Raw genomic sequence first — 24,094 nt, forward strand, 5'->3', positions numbered from 1 at the left:
AACAGCTGCGACTCAGCACTAATCCATCCAGCTGAAACAACTGGTCGGCCCTTCTGATCCTACGGAGGTAAATGCCTACCGAGCCTTCATAGGTAGTGGCCACAGGTTTGAAACGGGGCTTGGGAGAGACAGTAAGGACCCACCCGTTGCATTGGTCACCCGGCAAAGGGAAACGAAATGTCGCCATTTGCAAGAGATACCACCATGGCAGAGAACTGACGTCATCAGACTGCGGCGGAGGAGATAACTTCATTGAATCCTGCGGCTACAGTGACTTCTTCCCTTCCCTTCTAATACCTTTCCTCCCAAGCATCAAATAATTTTTAGGAGTAAACAGTAACTCAGCAGTCAAACAGAACAAGAAGTAACATGAGCAGCTTCAAAAAGCAAGGAAGAAAAGGAGTACAAACAATGCAGGACAACTTAAATATTCAGGAGGACCTAGAGTCATCAGAAAAATGGTCATATAAAGAACTCATGGAACACCTTAGACAGATGGAATGGAACCTTAAAGAGGATAAGAGACAGAAAATTCAAGCAGCGAAAGAACACATTGAGAATGAGTTACATAAACAGATAAAAGAAGAAGTTAAGCATCTTTATCAGGAGATAGAGATTATAAAAAATAATCAAACAGTAATTCTAGAAATGAAGGAAACGATAAACCAAATTAAAAACTCAATTGAGAGTATCACTAACAGAGTGGATCAAGTAGAAGCCAGAACGTCAGATAATGAAGACAAAATATATCATCTTGAAAAGAGTCTAGCCAACTCAGAAAGGCTGGTAAAAAATCACGAGAAAAACATCCAAGAGTTATGGGATAACATAAAAAAACCAAACTTACGAGTCATCAGGATAGAAGAAGGTACAGAGATTCAAACCAAGGGAATGAGAAACCTGCTGAATGAAATAATTACTGAAAACTTTCCAGAAATAAAAAAGGAAACAGATATACAAATTGAAGATGCATACAGGACACCAAGCACACAAAATCACAGTAGACCAACACCAAGACACATTGTTATGAAGATATCCAATATACAGAACAAAGAGAAAATATTAAAAGCTACAAGAGAAAGGAGGCAGATTACATTCAGGGGTAAACCAATTAGGTTAACAACAGATTTTTCATCACAGATGCTGAAAGCAAGAAGGTCATGGAACAATGTTTTTCAAACACTGAAAGACAATGGATGCCAACCAAGAATTCTGTATCCAGCAAAATTAAGCTTCAGGTATGACAACGAAATAAAAATCTTTCATGATAAACAAAAGTTAAAAGAATTTGCAGCCAGAAAACCAGCATTGCAAAGCATTTTGAGCAAAACACTACACGAGGAAGAAATGAAAAACAATAACCAAAACCATTAGAGGGAAGTGCCTCGGTAAAGACAGAGGGCGAGGGGAAAGATAATCATGGAGAAACAAACTAAATTTTTTTTAAAAAAGGATAAATAATCAAACATGGTTGGAAGTACAAACCATATATCAATAGTAACTCTGAATGTTAATGGCTTAAACTCTCCAATAAAGCGACATAGGCTGGTATCATGGATTAAAAAAACAAATCCAACAATATGCTGCCTCCAGGAGACACATCTGATTGGAAAAGACATACACAGGCTGAAGGTGAAAGGATGGGAAAAATATACCACACACACGGTCCTCGTAAGCAGGCAGGGGTGGCCATCCTCATATCGAATAAAATCGACTTCAAGACTAAGTTAATCAAAAGGGATAAAGAAGGACATTATATACTGTTAAAAGGAACCATTCACCAACAAGACATAACAATTATCAATATCTATGCACCAAATAATGGCGCTGCAGCATTCATAAAACAAATACTCCTCAAGTTCAAGAATCAAATAGACCACAACACAATAATTATGGGTGACTTCAACACACCTCTCTCACCAATGGACAGATCCTCCAAACAAAAGTTGAATAAAGAAACTATAGAACTCAATACCACAATCAATAACCTAGACTTAACTGACATATATAGAATATATCAACCATCATCAAATGGATATACTTTTTTCTCGGCAGCACATGGATCCTTCTCAAAAATAGACCATATATTATGCCATAGGGCAACCCTCAGTAAATATAAAGGGGTGGAGATAATACCATGCATTTTATCTGATCATAATGGAATGAAACTGGAAATCAATGATAAAAGAAGGAAGGAAAAATCCTACGTCACATGGAAAATGAACAATATGTTACTGAATGATCAATGGGTTACAGAAGACATAAAGGAGGAAATAAAAAAATTCTTAGAGATAAATGAAACTACAGACACAACATATCGGAATCTATGGGACACAATGAAAGCAGTTTTAAGAGGAAAATTCATCGCCTGGTGGTCATTCCTCAAAAAAAGAAAAAACCAACAAATAAATGAGCTCACACTTCATCTCAAAGCCCTAGAAAAGGAAGAACAAAACAACAGCAAATGTAGCAGAAGGCAAGAAATAATTAAAATCAGAGCGGAAATCAATGAAATTGAAACAAAAGAAACTATTGAAAAAATTAACAAAACTAAAAGTTGGTTCTTTGAAAAAATAAATAAGATCGACAGACCCTTAGCCATGCTAACGAAGAGAAGAAGAGAGAGAACTCAAATTACTAACATACGGGATGAAAAAGGCAATATCACAACAGATGCTACAGAAATACAGAAGACAATTAGAAATTATTTTGAAAACCTATATTCCAATAAAATAGAAGATAGTGAAGACATCGATAAATTTCTTAAGTCTTATGATTTGCCCAGACTGAGTCAGGAGGATACACACAATTTGAACAGACCAATATCAATGGATGAAATTGAAGAAGCCATCAAAAGACTACCAACCAAGAAAAGCCCAGGACCGGATGGGTATACAGCAGAATTTTACAAAACCTTTAAAGAAGAATTAATACCAATACTTTTCAAGTTATTTCAGGAAATAGAAAAAGAGGGAGCTCTTCCAAATTCATTCTATGAGGCCAACATCACCCTGATTCCGAAACCAGACAAAGACACCTCAAAGAAAGAAAACTACAGACCAATATCTCTAATGAACCTAGATGCAAAAATCCTCAATAAAATTCTGGCAAATCGAATACAAAAACACATCAAAAAAATTGTGCACCATGATCAAGTAGGATTCATCCCTGGGATGCAAGGATGGTTCAATATACAGAAATCAATAAATGTTATTCACCACATCAATAGACTTAAAGATAAGAACCATATGATCATCTCGATAGATGCAGAGAAAGCATTCGACAAAGTACAGCATCCCTTTATGTTCAAAACATTAGAAAAACTAGGGATAACAGGAACTTACCTTGACATTGTAAAAGCTATCTATGCTAAGCCTCAGGCTAGCATCATTCTGAATGGACAAAAGTTAAAGGCATTCCCTCTAAAATCTGGTACAAGACAGGGATGCCCTCTATCACCACTTCTATTCAACATAGTTCTTGAAACACTGGCCAGAGCAATTAGACAGACGAAAGAAATTAAAGGCATAAAAATAGGAAAAGAAGAACTTAAATTATCACTATTTGCAGATGACATGATTCTATACCTAGAAAACCCAAAAGGGTCTACAAAGAAACTACTAGAACTAATAAATGAATTCAGCAAAGTGGCAGGATATAAGATCAACACGCATAAATCAAAGGCATTTCTGTATATCAGCGACAAAACTTCTGAAACGGAAATGAGGAAAAACACTCCATTCACAATATCCTCCAAAAAAATAAAATACTTGGGAATCAACCTAACAAAAGAGGTGAAAGATTTATACAATGAAAACTACAGAACCCTAAAGAGAGAAGTAGAAGAAGATCTTAGAAGATGGAAAAATATACCCTGTTCTTGGATAGGCAGAACTAACATTATCAAAATGGCGATATTACCAAAAGTTCTCTATAGGTTTAATGCAATGCCAATCAAAATCCCAAGGGCATTTCTTGTAGAAATAGAGAAAGCAATCATGAAATTCATATGGAAAAATAAAAGGCCCAGAATAGCAAAAGCAATTCTAAGCAGGAAGTGTGAATCAGGCGGTATAGCGATACCAGATTTCAAACTATATTACAGAGCAATAGTGACAAAAACAGCATGGTACTGGTACCAAAACAGGCGGGTGGACCAATGGTATAGAATAGAGGACACAGAGACTAATCCACAAAGTTACAACTATCTTATATTTGATAAAGGGGCTAAAAGCATGCAATGGAGGAAGGATAGCATCTTCAACAAATGGTGTTGGGAAAACTGGAAATCCATATGCAACAAAATGAAACTGAATCCCTTTCTCTCGCCATGCACAAAAGTTAACTCAAAATGGATCAAGGAGCTTGATATCAAATCAGAGACTCTGCGTCTGATAGAAGAAAAAGTTGGCTCCGATCTACATATTGTGGGGTCAGGCTCCAAATTCCTTAATAGGACACCCATAGCACAAGAGTTAACAACAACAATCAACAAATGGGACTTACTTAAACTAAAAAGTTTTTTCTCAGCAAGAGAAACAATAAGAGAGGTAAATAGGGAGCCTACATCCTGGGAACAAATTTTTACTCCTCACACTTCAGATAGAGCCCTAATATCCAGAGTATACAAAGAACTCAAAAAATTAGACAATAAGATAACAAATAACCCAATCAACAAATGGGCCAAGGACCTGAACAGACACTTCTCAGAGGAGGATATACAATCAATCAACAAGTACATGAAAAAATGCTCACCATCTCTAGCAGTCAGAGAAATGCAAATCAAAACCACCCTAAGATACCATCTCACTCCAGTAAGATTGGCAGCCATTATGAAGTCAAACAACAACAAGTGCTGGCGAGGATGTGGAGAAAAGGGTACTCTTGTACATTGTTGGTGGGACTGCAAATTGGTGCGGCCAATTTGGAAAGCAGTTTGGAGATTCCTGGGAAAGCTGGGAATGGAACCACCATTTGACCCTGCTATTGCCCTTCTGGGACTATTAACTGAAGACCTTAAAAGAGCATGCTACAGGGATGCTGCCACATCGATGTTCATAGCAGCACAATTCACAATAGCTAGACTGTGGAACCAACCCAGATGCCCTTCAATAGATGAATGGATAAAAAAAATGTGGCATCTATACACAATGGAGTACTATGCAGCAATAAAAAATGACAAAATCATAGAATTTGCAGGGAAATGGATGGCACTAGAGCAGATTATGCTTAGTGAAGCTAGTCAATCCCTAAAAAACAAATACCAAATGTCTTCTTTGATATAATGAGAGCAACTATGAACAGAGAGGGAGGAAGAGCAGGAAGAAAAGATTAACATTAAACAGAGACATGAGATGGGAGGGAAAGGGAGAGAAAAGGGAACTTGCATGGAAATGAAGGGAGACCCTCATTGCTATACAAAATTACATATAAGTAGTTGAGAGGGGAATGGGAAAATAAACAAGGAGAGAAATGAATTACAGTAGATGGGGTAGAGAGAGAAGATGGGAGGGGAGGGGAGGGGGGATAGTACGGGATAGGAAAGGTAGCAGAATACAACAATTACTAATTGGGCATTATGTAAAATTGTGGATGTGTAACCGACGTGATTCTGCAATCTGCATTTGGGGTAAAATTGGGAGTTCATAACCCATTTCAATCTAATGTATGAAATATGATATGTCAAGAGCTTTGTAATGTTGTGAACAACCAATAAAAATTTAAAAAAGAAAAAAAAAAAGAAAGACTCGATGTAAGAGGCAATGACGATTTGGAGACTTTTCACACTTAATCAATTTATATTTGGCTAACAGTAGGGTTTACAACATGTGCTTGTGTGTGCGCGTGCATTCACTCTTGTTCTCTCTCTCTCTCTCTCTCTCTCTCTCTCTCTCTCTTTCACACACACACACACACATTTACAATTTATTGCATACTACCACACTTCAGTGACCAATGGATTTGCCCAAATCTAAGAAATAGTTAATAATCAACCAGTATTTAAATTTAAGGCTACCCAACAGAAAACTTTGGTTCTTATATACTAATTTTGGAAAAAAATCCTGACACAGGGTAAGAAGCTAGTTGGAGATTTTGACTCTTCAAGGATTCTGCGGAGGCACATAGCAGTACAATACTGATATCATTCCAGATCACTGGACAAGTGGCCTTTACAACCTCATGACACCTGTCCAGTGCTAAGGTCTGTCCTCCTCCTGTCTCCCTTCCAGGGTTGTGTAAGTTGGGTAGCCCAGGCAACCTCGGTGATCAGAACCTAGTGATGAGGACACTGGCTTCATTGCTCAGTTAACACCTCGTCTTGTTACCTGTAACCAGAGTGCTTTCTATCTCCTGGGGCAGGACGGGTATTAGGCATGGATGCTAGGGTAAATACATACGATTTAAATTGAGCCCTGAAGCCCTGAATACTGCCACAGAGACTTCCATAAAGCCCTGGGCAGCTGCAGAAGTGAGTTTGTGCCCACTGTGCTCAGTGGTCTACTTTCACAAATATGACCAAAGCCAGAGCACTAGGAGAGGCTGTAGCATTTCCAGACAGGCCCTTCCTCCACCCTTTCTTCCTTCCTCTCCCCTTCAGGAGGATTCTGTCAGTCATTGATAAGAAAATCACTACTTGAGCTAGAGCATGCTGCATGCTCTCCTAGTCCAGAGCCTCTCCCCACAGAGGCCCCTCCCAGACTAAACCCTAGGAAACCAGGAGGTGTGCTAATTCAGTGCTACTCCTACTCCCACACTCCTTCCACTACATGACACCTATTTAGAGCCCTCTTGTACACAGATGTCTGGTGCTTGGTCATAAAGCCCCCTTCCATCATCAGTCCCTATTTGGAGAGCCCCTGAATCCTAGGTTTTACTCCTCCATGTCTCCATCCTTTGAGAACAGAGCTCCAAATATCTAACCTCTTCACTAACCATGACTACACGTGCCAACATTCTGCACCAAACAACAAGGCAAAGCTCAGTTTCCTTCAGTAAGTTAATACAAAAATAGATATTTTAAAAGGCCTAAAAGTATCCTGAGAGGTTCTGTGTGGGAGAAAAAAAGTAATAAGCAATTTCAGTACAAATTCTTTATTGCATTCAAATGAGGACCAATGTCCACCATACTGCAGGGCCATATGATGGTAGACAGTTAGTGACTGTAGTTCTATTTCAACCTGTGGTATATCTAATTCAGTATGGTTAGAAGACAGGTCACAAAGTCACTCCATGGAATTTACTCCATTATATGACCACTTAGGAAAAATAAAACACAGTTGTCACTGTTTAGAAAGTTCAACAAAGCATGTGGGAAAACATGGTAACTGAATTTACCTTAAATTTGACATCAGTTTTCTTGCCGTTTCCTTGACAATTGTGCTTTGAGAAGATGTCACCAGTGAAGATGCAACTTTACAACCATCACTCACAGAAACTTTGGCTTCATGTCCAGAAATTGGACTTAAATCTTCCATTGTCATACAGGAAGAGCTGAGGTGCATAATTCCAAAGTAGGAACCACATTAGATACTAATAGTTTCAGAAACAAATGTAATCTTAATACACAACAAATAAAAGGGCATAAATTTCCAAATATGTAAAATATAAAATAAGTTCTTAATTAGACTTATCACTATTTATTCTGATCATATATTGTGTCAAGTTTTGGGGTGGCCACAACTAAATAGCATTGGTGATAATTTATTCTTAATGACACTAGTCATTTAACACTTGTTTCTTCTCTGCAGGAAGAGACTTAAGTTCTGTTTTAAACCCAGAGAAATGCATTGACATAAAACCAAAAAGAATAAAGACAGTTAAGAAAAATAGCTAGCAAAGATCCAGAGGAAGAGTGCTCCAGGTAAAGTGTAATGATCCTGGGGTAGAGAGCTGTTCAAGGAAGAACGAGAAGGTCGAAGCTGGTGGATGGAGGAAGCAGGAAGCAGAGGGAGAAGGCTGAGGTGAGAGAGAGTTGGTGGCCTCAGAGAGGGAACTGTGTTCCTTCCATGCAGAAGGCACTAGCATGGGAAGGTTTTAGGCATGGAGGCAGGATGATGAGAAACAAGTTTTAAAAGGACCCCTGGATGTAAAATGGAAAATACATCACAGTAAGGAAGCACAAAATAGGGTAGCATGTTATGGACACCAAAGATTTTGGAATGGTGGGAACAGAAAATTTCAAAAGGCCAAAGGTAGTAAAATATGCAAAGTGAAGATGGGTAGAGGTCAGATCATGCAGAGCCTTATGTATCAAGTAATAAAAAGATTTCTGTAATTCTATCACACAGACACAGTTCCTGAGAGGTTTATGTGTTTATATGGAGAGGGCCTTTTAGAATTGGACAATAGTTTATTTCAAATGGAATGTACTTCTATTGTGAACAGTTCTTTGGCTTTAATTATACTGTCTAACTTCAGCTGACTTTTTAAAAAAAATATTAAGAATACTGTATAAATGAATGCATTTCTATTAAAGAATATTTACACAATGTCTAAATGTTCATTAATTATAACTTCTTTTATGCTAACATTTTAGTAAGAGAAATATTCCTTTAAAAAATATTTCAGGGATGCTGGAAATTCATGTTGGTGTTGGGAACAGAAGGCAAAATAAGCTACATCAGATCATAGGATATACCTTTCTTAACCTTTTTCTGTCAAAAAATTCTAGGGCCTACCTTGCAGAGTTGTGTTGAGGACTAAATGGATATACAAAGACTATATCTCAATGCTTGGTAGTAAGTACTTGTCAAATAGAATCCAATAATTATTATGATCATCCTTATCATCACTATCATTAGTAATACATTTCATAAATGTCTTCCATTAAGATTGCTTTAGTTGGGTTGTAGTTCTGACATTCATATTGTATTTGAGTCAACAATGATTTTAAAAACCTCCACAACTTAATAAATATCTAAAAGTGATAGAAAACAATACGTGCACAATTATGTTTTAGTGTCTGCATGAATCTTAAATTATAGCTCAAATTTTAATAAATAATTCTAGATTAAAGCATTTTCCATGGAAAAGCCTAGCAACAGCACTGAAGGAGGGAATGCATTCATTCATTCAATCAACAGATACTGCTGATTATGAGTCTGGTGCCATTTTGGATACAAGACTGACTCTGTCCCATTGGAGTGAGTTAGTGACTAGTGGAAAACAAACAAGCAAGCTAGAATTAAAGTGGTAAAAAAAATGGATGAGTAAAACAGATAATTTAAAACAGTAATCAGTGCTTTGAAAAATCCAGCACAGAATGACTTCATCGTGGGAATGTGACTTGCCACCATGGGCAGGTTTCTTTTCTCAGGGAAGGCCTCTCAGATTCAGGGTTACAAAGAAGGCAAGATAAGTCTTTAAGGAGCATCTGTGCAGTGCAAAGACGGATATTTGACCACACAATTCTATTTGACTTACCCTTGTGGGTCAAAACTTTGCTAGTGTTTAACAAATAATTATTGAAATTGAATCAGTACAGCAGTGACTCTATGAACACCTGGGTTTTCCTGGGAGAGTCAGAAAAGAGTGCTTGAACTGAGGCTTGAATGAAAGGATAAGGGAGATGGGTACACAAGTTGCAGAGGACACACAAGCAAGGGAAGTAGTGTAGACAAACAGGTGATATAATGTGATGAAATAATCTATAAGTAATTTGGAACTTCATGAAAGCAAGGTGTTGATTAGAAGGAGGGGCAGGAGTGAGGTCTGTACCTGACCTTAAAAGCGATAGGGCTACAGAGGCTATGGAAGGTGCTCTGGTTTGGATGGGAGGTGTTGCCCAAAAGCTCACATGTGAGGACAATGCAAGAAGGTTCATAGGAGAAATGATTGGGTTGTAAGAGTCTTAACCCAATTAGTGATTTAATCCCCCCACAGGGATAAACTGAGTGGTAACTAAAGTGGTAGAGTGTGGCTCGAGGAGGTGGAAATTGGGGCATGGCTTTGGGTATAATATATGTGTATTTGGCCAGTGGACTGTCTTTGCTTTCTGATCAACATGTGATCTGCTTCCCTCTGCCACACTCTTCCATCATGAGGTTCTGCCTCACCTGAAGCCCCGAGGAATGGAGCCAGCCTTCTATGGAGTAAGACCTCTGAAAAAGTGAGCCCTCAAATAAACTTTTTCTCCTTTAAAATTGTTCTAGTTAGATCCTTTAGTCATAGCAGTGAAAAAGCTGACTATAACTGAAGGTTTCTGAATAGAACAGTAGAGTTGGATTTTAGTGTTGGAGTAACTACTGTTACCAAGTACAGGGAAATGAAAGGTCCTCTGTCTTTTCTTGCCCTTAATTTAATGTGCTGTTATGTAAGGGGCACAGCATCTGAATTCAGAGAAACTGAATCTGAATACCTGAAAACTCACTTAAATAAATCTGTAGTAGAAGTTAAGAATCTTCTTTTTTGAAAGCATTCTTTTAGGGTATCTAAAATATCCAGTTGATTTTATGAGTGATAAAATTCTCATGTCAAGGAAAGTCTAGAATGCAATTATAATAATAATTATAGTCATATCAGGCAGTAAGTCAATGACCCACACATGAAAAAAAGTCAGTTTGTGGTTTCACAGTCATACCTCATATGTGTTGACATTTTAGTGCTTTGACTAAGTCATAGTAACCAGAACTGTTTACTTGCAGTGGGTAGAAAGCTAATCCTGCTCCATTTTATTATTCCCAAATTCTCACAAAAGAAATGAGAAGGTTCGGGGGAAAGGTGGATTTTCATTCTTTCTTGTCTCTGTTGTAAAATTTGGTTCTATTCTTAATTGCCTTTGTTGCTACTATTTTCTTTCGTCTTGTATTGAAACATTGATAATTACTTTTCAACAGTATAATTGCACTTACTTGGAATTTCTATAATTGTAGTACACTCACCTTTCCTGGTTAGGAAATGAAGAGTTTCTTTTTATTGCTGGAGTATCACTGCACAGCTCCTGTTTTTCTTCATAAGGACAGAGACAAAATGAAGACAATTTTGATAATCACACAAAAAACGGAACCAAAGGAATGTTGACTGTTACATTAACTATATGATTTAGTTCTGATTCAAATATCCACCTGTAAATTGCACCAATTTTGAGGCACTCTATAAATATGTTCTTTAGGTATTTTATAATAATTTTAATAAGGTATGTAATACATATATAATAATATTGCATATATAATAATAATTCAAGAGTCTCTGTTATGTGGGTTGCTTATATACATATTTTTATGGTGTTTATTATGAGTGTATGGGTGACTGATCAGGACTGTTGATAGTCCCTGCTCTCCCCAACTTCTGCCAAAATACACACTTGTCTGCCCTCTACTATCTTATTCTCTCTCATTTTGAGTTCCAGTTCAAAGCTATTCTGACAGATCCCCATGAAAAATGTGTCACCAATAGAGAGCTAAACTTGAAAGCAGAAAGAGACCAGAGTCACATGTCAGTCTTTTCACTCAAGGGACCTCAGGCTGATGATCTGTTCCTAGTCCTTTGTAAGTAGAAATATAAGCCTCCTTTGGATTGGCTAGGAGTCTTGGAGACAGTGTAAGCAAGGAGTCAATCTGTTCTCCTTCCTTTCTTCTCTATAATTCTTTGTTAAAAAATACCCAGATATCTTGTTCTATTAAGTAGACCTCTGTGAATAAGTTTAGGGATATTGAAGGTCAAGGAGAACAGGACACAAAGAAGGAAAGTTTTACATGGTGGGAGAATGCTGAGGATCTGCCAAGTTCTTCAAGGAAAACATAAAAAAAAAACAGGTGGCCAGAGGTTTTCCAAGCACAGGGTAAGCACCGTTGGCTGTACTTTCTGACTTGCATACAAAGTAAAAAATTTTAACTCAATAGTCAATTAATCTATAATTACAATCATTTAAAAAATATTTTACAATTTGTTCCTGCCAAACCCAGGATGGATATTTAAAATCAAATATTAATTTCAGGATTAAAGTTATAGTAACAATTTTTCCATTACAATCTGGAAATGCGTGAAGGCACAGTAATAGTTTGAAACATCTACAAAAGATCAGCTTTAGAATTAAGAGAGCCTTACAAAAGAAATCCTGATTGAGGAATTACAAATTATCCTAATTAAGATGAAAAAGAAAAATTGTGATTTCTTAGGGACACTAGTAAAGGGCTTGAAAACATAAAGTTGTGAATGAATCGCTGATTAGGTTACCTAAGCAACAGAATGTGCAGGAAGGAAGAGTTGACCACCAAAGTGAACACAAAATGATGGCATGGGTTGGCACCAAAAAGGGCTGGAAAGATAAAGCCAACCGAGCAGGGATTCACTAAAAAGACTAAGAAGTGATTTCAAGCTTATTTCAGAATAAAGACAAGAATGATGAAAATAATGTATGTGTTGCCAGGGCCCAATGAGATAACATTAAAATAAAAAGAGAATGGGATAATAATAATATAATGCCTAATGCAAGAATTATGGTAATGATGACGAATGAACACTGAGAAACGAAAATATTCCAAATTCAATTTGTTTCAATTATTTTTAAATTGAGGAGATTAAATTTGACTTAAATATCATGAGGGCAAGTTTATGCTTTAAATATACATATACATATATATCCCACAGATGAAAGAACTCATAAATCCATACGTTTAAATACTCTTATGGATTTCAGAGGAATCGTGGAAAGCAGGAAAAGAACTAAACAATTAAAATAATGAATTTCATTACAATTTTCAAAACAGATTCTAAAAATGATAGACCTGATCATCAATCCTTGGCAAAATTCTAAATAAAATTCAATGTGGAGAGTGGCACAAGTCTATGGATATTTCAGGCAGTGTGGCAGTTTGGGAGACCTGGTTCTCAACCCAATTCCAACCCAGACGAGGGAGATTAGCCCTTGATTCTTTCTCCATCCCTCCTTCTAGTTCTGGATGGAACAACAAATTTAATTTTTTAAAATCCAAATTGCTGGCAAACTTCTGATTATATCTCAGGCTGTCTCAGAAGCCCTATGGAAAGTGGTTCAAATATTAGAGCTAATCTCTGTAAAATGATTTATTTTTACCTTCGTTTATGAGTGGAACTTCCTTTTGTTCTTGTTTCAATGAAACATCAGTGCTGCTTTTATCTAAAACCTGAAAGATAACCTCATTATTTAAAATTGTACCAAAAACAAGGACATACGACAGGGTTAAGAAAATACCTTGAAGAGCAGTGCCCATGTCAGAGAAAAGAGATCATACTGCTACCACAGTAAAGCTATTACAGGTTTTAGAGGAGAGAACAGTACATGTGATAGAAAACAATACTGTTGTGCCACAGGAAGACCACATTACCAACCTCATGTTTACTGTTACCATGTTACCATTTCTTTCTTTTCCTTTTTTTTTTCTTTCTTTCTTTTTTTCTTGCTACCGGGGATCGAACTCAGGGAGCACTCGACCACTGAGCCACATCTCCAGCCCTGTTTTGTATTTTATTTAGAGACAAGGTCTCACAGAGTTGCTTAGCGCCTCACTGTTGCTTTGGCTGACTTTGAACTTGAGATCTTTCTGCCTCAGCATCCTGAGCTGCTGGGATACTGTTACCATTTCTTTAATAGGATTTTCATGTTTCTACTGATTCTTGCATACCTAATTTACAAACTGTTATTTTATATGAATGCAACTATGTCTCCAACAAATAAATCAAGTATTTGATTTACCAGGAACAACCATCAAGCCTCTGTCATTTCAAGCCTCATCATAACCCCAGCTGCTCCAAAGGAGACATAGTGCAGGAACTCAACACCAATGCAAGGAAAACTTTGAGGAGGTGGGGACACCAAAGCATGATAGAGAGCTCACCTGGAATGTTGGGGAATGTGCTTTCTCTCATCTTCTGGTAGAATTTCTGGGAAGCTACCTAAAAGTCTTAATGTGTTGCATGCATGATCCAGAAGGGCTAGTGGCACCTGGAGTGAGGGGATGTGCATGTGTGATGTGGAGAGTCCGGGTGGAGAAAGGGTGAGGGTGGGTGGGGCACAGGTGGAACGTAGGGCGTGCCACTCATAAGTCACATCTGCGTCACTTTGGGAATGCTGAAAGAAGCATTTTACAAGGCTCACATAAAACAAACATAGAGTACTAAAGTTCTTCAGATGAGACAGAGAGACAGAGATGGGGGGAAAAGACAAACAGACAAATAGATAAAAAAGATAGAGAAAAATTTATATGACCTTCAGGGGAAAAGACCCAGAATGCTCCCTTTATGTATTTTGTAAATCTGTAAGAAGGTAGAAAATCAGGCAGTTTTTAAAGAACAGAGAAAGAAAAAACCACCTGTCTGCTCTTTAATCTAAGACTCCTGAATACACAATGAGACAAAACTGTGTCCCTCACCTCTGTTACCTGGTGTAAAGTGTGGAGTTGTCAGGTATTTTTTTTTAAAGTTTATTCATTGAATATGTATCCTTTGCCTTTAAAGCCCCTCTAGCCTGCTAAATAAACATGGTATGGAGAAGATGTCAACCTACCTCCTCTTCCTGTCCCAGGAAACAATGACATATTTGTACATAGCACTCTGGAAACTTCTCTGTCAGGAAGGTTAAATGGGCACACATGTAGCCTAGCAACGAAGTTACTATGTAGCTTTCCAACATTGCCATTTTCTATTTCGTCCAAACAGAAAAAAAAAAAAAATTGCCTCCCAGGCAGTAGAAAAAAAATAAAACTGCTCTTAAGCTACTGTTGTCCAATTCAAAATATGTTTATACTTACAATGCAAATAAGTGCATGATCCAGGAAATAATCAAAATGCATATTTTTAAAGGTTGATTTTGCAAAAATCTTGAAAATGACTTTAAAATGTATGCCTTACTTATTTCTGATGTAACATAAAATTTAAAGTTTTCTTCTAATGTGCTGAAATCTACATGATATAAGTGTTTCCAAATTTGGACTAAATATTTTTTGATCAGTTTAAAGCAGTATATACTATTTTCCAAAACAGTTAATAGTAATCACACACACACACACAAAGAAAAAGCTTATGAGATAACTTCTTAATGCTTTTAGTTATAATCACGTTGCTATAACCCACGATGATCTTATTCACAATGTGTTACTTTTCTTTAGTGACTTTTTCTTATGAACTTGATGAACTTGAACAAGATGCAAGTATCCAAGACTCTTTTTTAATTACTATTTTCATCAGAGAACAACTGTTGGTAGTGTTATTAACACAGCTTCATGAAATTAATTATTTTTACATTCTATTGTTGACTCCTCTCCTTTGAACTCTGCCTTGCTAGGACTGTTTCCATTGAGGATGGTATCTGCCCTCACTCCAAAGATGGTACGAATACAAAGTTGACCATTTCTATTGAAGGAGAGATTTATTTTGCCTTTCCGTCTGTTCTTTATTCTTTAACTTGCAAGCATAGAAATGTTTAAAACATTTTTTTTATAAATTCACTGCCTATAGTATCTTAATAACACCATAAATATCTGATTTCATAAGATGCTGCTTTTAGTACCATGTAGTTGTAGTGTTGAGGATCTGAATGCTTTCAAGGTGAGACAAGGCATGTGGCTATCTTTGAAAAGCCTTCATTTATATGTTTTTATCTTACCTACAGAGCTCTTTCATGTACATGAATTCATTTTGTTAGAGAAGTGTCTTCATTTGCTCAGGCTTAGCTGTGGCTCACACTCTGCAGTTTGGGAATATCTCTTTCCTAAGATTTTTACCTAAATCATGCAACAGATAACACCTCCCACACAGTAAATGAGATTACAGTTAAGTCTTAACATGAGATTTAAGACACTTTAGTTACAATTAATTTAACAACAAGCAGGGTGGGACTTGTCAGTTCTCCAAGGAACTCAAAGGATAAGGGTAATGCCACATTTTCCATTTTGTAAAATATTTATTTAAGAAGATAAATAAATCACGAAGAAGACGAAACAATAACATACCTCAGAAAGCTGTGTAATACCTATCTCATTAACTGCTGTTAAAGGAAACTCAAGAACTGGATGTCACTTTATCTGTCTCTTTCCTTCTATTGCCTTGCCCTTCTCTCTCCACCTCAGTCCCTATTCACCAGACCAGGACATGTCTTCCCACCAGATCCAACAATCCTTTCTGCTTTCACTCTTCCATGGTTAACATTATTTCCCAGATCCTTCCCCTTCACTCATTAATCTATTAATAAAATTCCCAGCATGAGTCAGACACTGTCATGGTGAAGAATTCAAAGTCCTGCCTTTGTGGAACTTATTTTTCTAATAAGGAAGAAAGACATAAACAAATAAAAACATAAATATGCAATATAATATCAGGTGATGCAAACTCACTGAAGAAAAATAATATAAGCGAGCGAGAGAGAGAATAACAAAGGTTCCTGTCAGTGGTGCTGTTTTCACCCCATGCCCCACTCTCTCACACGCCTCTCCAGCTCTCAGGCTCTGTGTACTACAGACTTGTTGATCCCTCAGCTTTTTCTAGTCTTTCCTCTGGCATCTCCTTGGTACATCCTGTGCCAAAAACTGATCACTATGCCAAAATTGCCAAAAATTGCAACACTCACCATATCTAGCACTGACACCTCCTGTCCTCTTCCTTGTAACTGGACTGGCATTTACCATTATCTGTCATGCAAAATGCTTTACTTAATCATCTTGTCTCTTGTCTGATCCCCCCACTAGAATGGACACTCCCTGAATATAGGGAGCATTGTCTGTTTTTCTTTATCCTGCTGGATTCCCAATACCGTAGATCAGTAACTGATAACACACAGAATAAAAGGTAAAAAGGCAAGTCATGAAGACATGGGTGGTATTGGTGGTATGGTGGGGATGGTGTGTGTAGTGGAGACCAGGTAGTAACAAAGGAAAAGACTTAGGTTCACATTGCTCTCCTTACCAGTATTCATAGAATTTAAGTTACTTAACATGATAGGACATTTTGGGCTTTGTATTTATTTGGTATCTCTTGGGGTGCTGGAAGCCAAGGTGTAGTCCCTTTGGCTCCAGGGGACTAGAGAAGGGATGAACAGTGGAGGTGAGGCCACCAAAGACATTGGGGTAAAGTCATCTGGCCAGTCTTCTAGGGCTTTGGGAACTACAGCAAGGAAACCAAATTATTTTCTAAGAATGAGAAGCCTTTGGGGGATTGAGAGCAGGAGAATGGCATAATAAAACTTGTCCTTCAAATGGACTACTCAGCTTTTTAAGTTCGTGGAGGAGAAAATAGATCACTTTTAGGCCTGCCATTGTGTCCCTGGAAAGAGATGTGGTGAGTTGGCCAGGGTGGTAGCTGCAGAGGCAGGAGGACAGGTTCCACGTGTGAAGGCTGATTGACGAGACAGGCTGTGGGTTGACTGCAGGCTGAGAAAGGAGGAGAGAGATTCAGCATGATTCCAAGGCTAGGGTCTGGGTTACTGAGTGGTGGTGCTATTTATTAAATTAGGGAAGTGTGAAGATGTTGCTTGGATCCTTTGCTCTCTTGATTTCTGTAACCCTCTGTGTCTTAACTCTCCCTGGGTAACTTATTCTTTCCTGACTACTCTCAATTCCTCAATGGACTTATTAAAATTTCAGGGGGCTAAGCTAGTGTACTTTATTGTATAAACCATGGCTTTATCAGTATTAAACAACCCTAACTTTTCACCTTTGCTCCAGCTACATACAACTCATCTTCATGAATCTCACATTCAGATATCCTGCTGAAAGTTCAAATTTTCAGTCTTATTTTTGTCCACTTAGTCGCAGTCCCTGATCACCTGTCCTCTTCTTATTTATAACACCATTTTTTTTCCAGATTGCTACTTCGTTTTTTTCTTCATATTTTTATGGGTGCATTATAATTATACATAACAATAGAAGTCACTGTTACATATTCATATGTGCACAGAATGAGATAATATAACTCAGTCAGTATCAAGTCTCAGTATCTTCCCTCTTCCTTCCCTCCTCTGTTTTTCTGGACCCTTCCTCTACTCTCCTAGTCTGTCTTCTATTTTCATGAGATCCCCTACACACACCTTTTTTCCCTGGGTTGGCATTTCAACATTGCTTTATTTAGTCTTTTATTTAGTCTTTTATTGTGCAGTGTTTCTCTCTCTCTCTCTCTCTCTCTCTCTCTCTCTCTCTCTCTCTCTCTCGGTTTTGTTTTTTTTTTTCCTTTAGTTTCTTCTCTTTCCAGTCCAAGACATTATCACAAACTGATTACTTTTAAAAACAAAATCCTCATAATTAGATGTTCCTTCTAAAAACTATTCCTGAAAGAAGTTCTGCCTTCTGCCTACTTACTATCTCAAGTGGAATCTCTTTGTCTGACTTTCAAAATCCTTCTCAGAGTGATTCTAACTTGTTCAGACACAATTTATATATATACACACACACACACACACACACACACACACACACACACACACCAGGAATTGAAGCCAGGAGTGCTTAACCACTAAGCCACATCCCCAACCCTTTTAAAATATTTTATTCAGAGGCAGGTTCTCATTAAGCTGCTTATGGCCTCTCTGAATTCCTGAAGCTGGCTTTGAACTCATGATCTTCCTTCTTCAGCCTCCTGAGCCCCTGGGATTATAAGCATGCACCATGTTCCTGGCTTAATACTTCTTAAGGAACATCCTCTGCTACAATTTAAAGGCTGTCTTTAGAATTCCCAGGATTCACCATACACACACTTACTTCAACATCATTGCCCATGCAGACGTTCCGTCTGGTATGTCCTCTTCCTTCTTTCTTTCTTAAAAGTTCCACACATTTTTTAAGATAAACATAAGTCTGGGCTGGGGTTGTGGCTCAGTGATACAGCACTTGCCTAACATGTGTGAGGCACTGGATTTGATTCTCAGCACCGCATATAAATAAATAAATGAAATAAAGGTCCACCGACAACTAAAAAAAAAATTTTAAAAGATAAACATAGTCCTAATTTTTCTTTAGCCCATATTGATTTCTTCCTTCGGAACAACTATTAACAGTAAGTTGCAGACCATTTACTGGCATTAACTAAACACATGATAGCTAAGCATCTTATCTATGTAACTCAGATAAATAAGACTGACTTCCCATAGCAACCTTGATTCTTGCCATGTCACATCAAAGCAGAATTCAAAACTTGGTTGCATATCCCCACACACACAAAAAAAATCAATTGTACAAAATGGAGGAAATGAATATATATAGCAAAAATCAATTTAAAATTACCATTAAGCATCTATTTTTTTAGCTTTCCACTGTGAGTGCCTCACTTCTGCACACTTTCCCCACCAAGCCTCCCCGTCTGGAGCTCTGGGGATTTCTGCTTCTGGGATTACCTATTCCCCTCATCTCCTATGTGAGGTCTTTAGTTCTCCCCTTTCTGTCACAAAGCAATTTTACATTCTCACTTTCCATTCTCATTCTGAATCACCCAATAAAGGCTGAATCTGCCTGCTTTGGAACTATAGTAGGTAGATTTTAAAAAACACTTTTCATCACACAAAAATTATTTTCACTCTATCACAAATCAATCATCCCATTAATCCTTGTAACAACTTTAAAAATAGGGGATATTATTATTATTCTTATTTCGTGTGTGTGTGTGTGTGTGTGTGTGTGTGCATGTAAAAGAAGATCAAGTTCAGCATGAAGCCCTGAATTTGAACCTGGGTCAGTCTGTCAGAGTGCAAGCTGCCTTCTTTCCGTAATATAATGCTACTCGCCATGATTTTGTGAAATTGTCCCAATTTTCCTATTCCTTCAGGGCAAAGATCACATAGATTACTTTTTTTTTGTCTCTCAAAATCTCTAACATGGTGTTGTTCAATAAATTTGTTGTGATTAATTGGCTCATGGTAGTTCACACACTGGCCCTTAATATTTAGAACCATTATAAGTCGCCCACAAGATGTCGTTCTGTCAGGGACGCCTTCACTAATTGCTCTTGTGACTGTCTACAGAGTCTGTTGGAGAGTTGATGAATGACACTGTGGAGGCTGAGTATGGGTAATTTTTCCTCCAAAGCCCTTGGGGCAATTCCGGGATCATGAAGCTTCTGGTACTGTCAGCAACAATCACAGCACTTACAGGCATTTGAAGAGGCAATAGTAGATCATCAGCCAGGAGAGCTGACTGACAGATGGTCTGCTTTTGAAATTGAGGCAACTTCGGTAATCTGAACTCATGTATTGCAGCATCCAGGGCATGTTATTACAATACCAGTACAGTTTTAAAATCGTTTGTATTCATCAATGTTTTTAGAAGCACAATTCACAACAGCTAAGCTATGGGACCAACCAAGTGCCCTTCAACAGATGATTGGATAAAGAAATTGTGATCTATATACACAATGAAAAATTACTCTGCCATAAAGAAGAATGGAATGATGGCATTTACCAGTAAACGGATGGCTCTGGAGACTATCATGCTAAGTAAAATAAGCCAATCTCCCCAAATTAAAAGGTCTAATCTTCTCTCTGGTATGTGGATGCTAACATAAAATAAGGGAAGGGGGAAGGAAGAATAGAAGCACATTGGATTAGATAAAGGGGAATGAAGGAAAGGGAAAATAGGAATAGTAAAGAAAGTGGAATTGATGTGACATAACTTAACTATGTACATATATGAATACACCACAGTGAATCTCCACATCATGTACACCACAAGATTGGGATCCTAATTAGGATATTAGGATCCCAATGCTTGTACAAATATATCAAAATAGATTCTACTGTCATGTATAACTGAAAATAACAAATAAAAGTAAAATAAAATTAATGTGTATTTAGGGGAATTGCAGATGATTTAGATACTCATTTATGCAGGATGTTTGCTATTCTTTCTCTTTCTTTGGGTTACTTGGTCACCTTTTCACTCTCATTATCTTGTAACACTGGGGACATGTAGTTGCTTTTTGGTTGGTTGGTGGCTTGGTTTTGGTAAACCTAGACATTGGCAACTCATCAGCTCTTGCAGTTGTTCTTCATTTTTCATATGCTGCGGAGGCCCTGCCCATGATTCTAGAGATGCAGAGTGTGCCCATGCCTTTCTCTGAGCTGCAATGTGCTTCTTTTGAAGGATTCCCCAAAGAGCCAACCAGGCACAACTGGTAATAATGCAGCTCAGTTCTGAGATGGAGACATGGTTGCATCCACTCCTTCATTTACATATCTTTCTTGGACCCCAGAAGATGCTATGCTCTGTTCTAGGGACTACAAATATTTTTCATAATAATTTCCAGAGAGTCCATTATCAAACCTTTAAAATCTTTCTGGCAGGGATGATCTGGTCATCAAGTTTTTTAAAGTGTGTGTAGATTGGGAGAAATGAAATAAATCCATCTGCCAGTCTGCTCGTAGGGCCAGATGAAAGGCAAAACCAAAATGAAACAAAACAAAACAAACAAAAAAATGGCCACAGAGGACAAAAGGGCTTAAGTTGTTGGTGCAATCAAAAAGGTTCTATGATTTCTGGCTATTATACAGGTCTAACCTAACCTTTATAACAACACCATGGATAATCTTTCTTGTTTTAGCAAACTGAGTTTCTCTCTTACATTCAGAATAGTAACTGAACGATGGTTATTATGAAGTACAAAAAAATTGAAAATATCAGTAAGAAAAATGTAAATGCTGCTTCATTTCAGGATCAGAAAATGTACAATGTCAACTTGGAGCATGGAGTCCATCAAGGTGAATTAAAGCATGCGTATGTATAGTAGGAGTCAGTACCTTTACCACTCCAAACTGAGTCTCAGCTCATTAATTCTACTCAGTTCTTCAAATCTGGATTTTTCTCAAATTGAGTTTTCTTCAAACTTATCACTTGCTGTCCCAACCATCTGTTGTGGTCTGGCAACTGATTTTCCCAGTTGCCGTCCAGAGTGATCCCCTAAGACATTTAGTCTGTTATAGCTGCTTCTTATATCTCAAGTTGTGACATAACATGAATGGCCTACTTAGCTCTTTGATATAATGTTCGGCAATCTGATCCCATTTTTATTTTTATTGATTCTGTTAAGCATAGTGTACTAACAGTTGATCAGACTGTATCACTCTGCATGCATTAATTTCCATTCTGGGGAGGTATAAAGCTCATATGTCAAATTTTTGCTTGGAGTAAAGTTCACCTGCCAATTTATCACACAGCGGTGCGCAGGAGTTTTTAATTGGACTTAAGCAAACAACAGGGTTGTACAGGGCACCTTCAGTAACAGCAGAACTACAGCAACATTTACTCATACAGATTCTCCTAACAGAGTCTGACATACTTACAAGAGGTTCGGTAGGATAATTTCTTCATCCTTCCTATCTGGGATTAACTGGGGCGATTTTGAACTTCACAGACAAGTTTGGAAATGCTTGAGAGAAAGCAGTTCAGAATATCAAGGATTCTTTTAAAAAGAGGGCAGAACATGTGCTTTTAACATAGAAGACAGTATATAACAGGGATTTTCTGTTGGCTGGAGGTAAGGCTCATGAGAGGGGTCAGTGGTAAGGTTACAACCACCATCATATTCCCAGGGTGATAAGCTTGGACATGGAAGTAAGACTCTCTTTTCTAGAAGGCAGAAAGTAGAGGAGGCCTTAAGAAGATGATCTGATGATTATTATGGGACCCTATATTAGCTAGAACAAGAGCTAGTACTGAGAAGAAAAGAAGTAAATTTCATTGGCCAGATTTAGGGTGGCTAGGGGAGAAACAGGCTAAAGGGAAGTTAGCTTTATCTAGGCAAGGTTTTTTGTTTTGTTTTGTTTTGTGGTGCTGGAGATTAAACCCAAGGTCTTGTGCATGTGAGGCAAGGACTCTACCAACTCAGCTATATCCCCAGCCCAACGCAAGGAGTTTTTGATGAGTTGGTCTTTAAAATTTTTTTAAATTGACATTTAATATTTGTATTTATTTATTTATAGGGAACAGTATTACAATTTAATCCATGTACATAATGTATATCGACCAAATTAAGCTAATCAGCATTACCATCTCTTCGAATATTAACACTCCTTTGTATTGGGAGTCTCCAAACTTCGTTCCTCTAGTTAGTTTGAAATGTATAATTGTTGTAGACTATAGTTGCCCTGTTGTGTCATATGACCTTAGAACTTCTTCACTCCCATGTTTTAATACCCACTATCCACCCCCTCACTATCCTCCCCCCACTTCCTATCCTCTAGTAATCTCTGTTTTACTCTCCTCTTCTATGTGATCAACTTTTTTAGTTTTCACAAATGAGTGAGAACATGTGGTATTTGTCTTTCTGGGTCTGGTTTGTTGTACATAATAGAGTGTCCCCCTTACCCTCCACCCTGGTTCCAAATATGTTGTTGCAACTGACAGAATTTCATCCTTTCATGGCTGAATAATATCCCTTTGTGCATGTAGACCACATTTTTAAGATGGGTTGCTCTTTTAAAATTACTGAAGATTCTTGGCTTGTGATGTCCATCTACAGATCTTTGCAAGGTTGCCCAAACCAAGATCATTACTATTACACTTAATGTATGTTTGTGTGCTTCTCCTCACCCGAATGGAAAGGACTGCTTGAATTGATATAGGGACATCTATGGAGGTGAAAAATTAAAGGGAAAAAGTCATAAAAGAAATGGGGGTTGAATAGCTAGGACTCAAAGTGCTCAACTCCTGGCAGTGTGACTTCAGCAACTTTTATTTTCCTCATCTGTAAAATGGGGATGAAAAGAGGGCTTGCCTCTTAGATTATTAGGAGGATTTGATGAGATGATACATGGGAAGTACAGTTCCTGAGTTTTGTGATGGAGGAATGATTAATTCCACTAAAACATACCTGTGCATGTGTACACACCTACATACACACTAGAGTATCAGAACAATTCAGTTTTACATAGTCACAGATAATAAGTCTGGATCATATTAGTTGTCCTGAAATGGGGGAGAGAATGGTCGCTGTGTTAATAAGACAGTAAAAAGTAATAAAAGAAGTTCACTGAAGTGCAAGAGAATCCCACACCAAATGCTCCAAAGGTCTGACTGGGAGGCTAACTAGGGTGTATTGAAGAGGATTAGATGTCTTTTTTAAAAAACTGCTCATTATTTTCATGACAGTTTTTTAATCTCTAGAAAATGCCTGAAGCTTTAACTGAATCCCAGTTGGAAACTTC

General features: G+C 37.7%; 1 protein-coding gene across 1 annotated transcript in view; it reads right to left on the reverse strand.

The window, feature by feature from the left end:
- Morc1 (MORC family CW-type zinc finger 1) overlaps positions 1–24,094 on the reverse strand; it is a 162,442-nt gene that overhangs the window by 17,595 nt on the left and 120,753 nt on the right. Inside the window, exons 22-24 of the mRNA XM_026395006.2 lie at positions 13,034–13,103; positions 10,881–10,947; positions 7,336–7,491 (exon numbers count right to left, since the gene is read on the reverse strand). Of these exons, the coding sequence (XP_026250791.2) occupies positions 7,336–7,491; positions 10,881–10,947; positions 13,034–13,103 (293 nt within the window). The remainder of the gene's footprint in view (positions 1–7,335; positions 7,492–10,880; positions 10,948–13,033; positions 13,104–24,094) is intronic.

Source organism: Urocitellus parryii, chromosome 2 (assembly GCF_045843805.1).
Source record: "Urocitellus parryii isolate mUroPar1 chromosome 2, mUroPar1.hap1, whole genome shotgun sequence".
Lineage (NCBI taxonomy): Eukaryota > Metazoa > Chordata > Mammalia > Rodentia > Sciuridae > Urocitellus > Urocitellus parryii.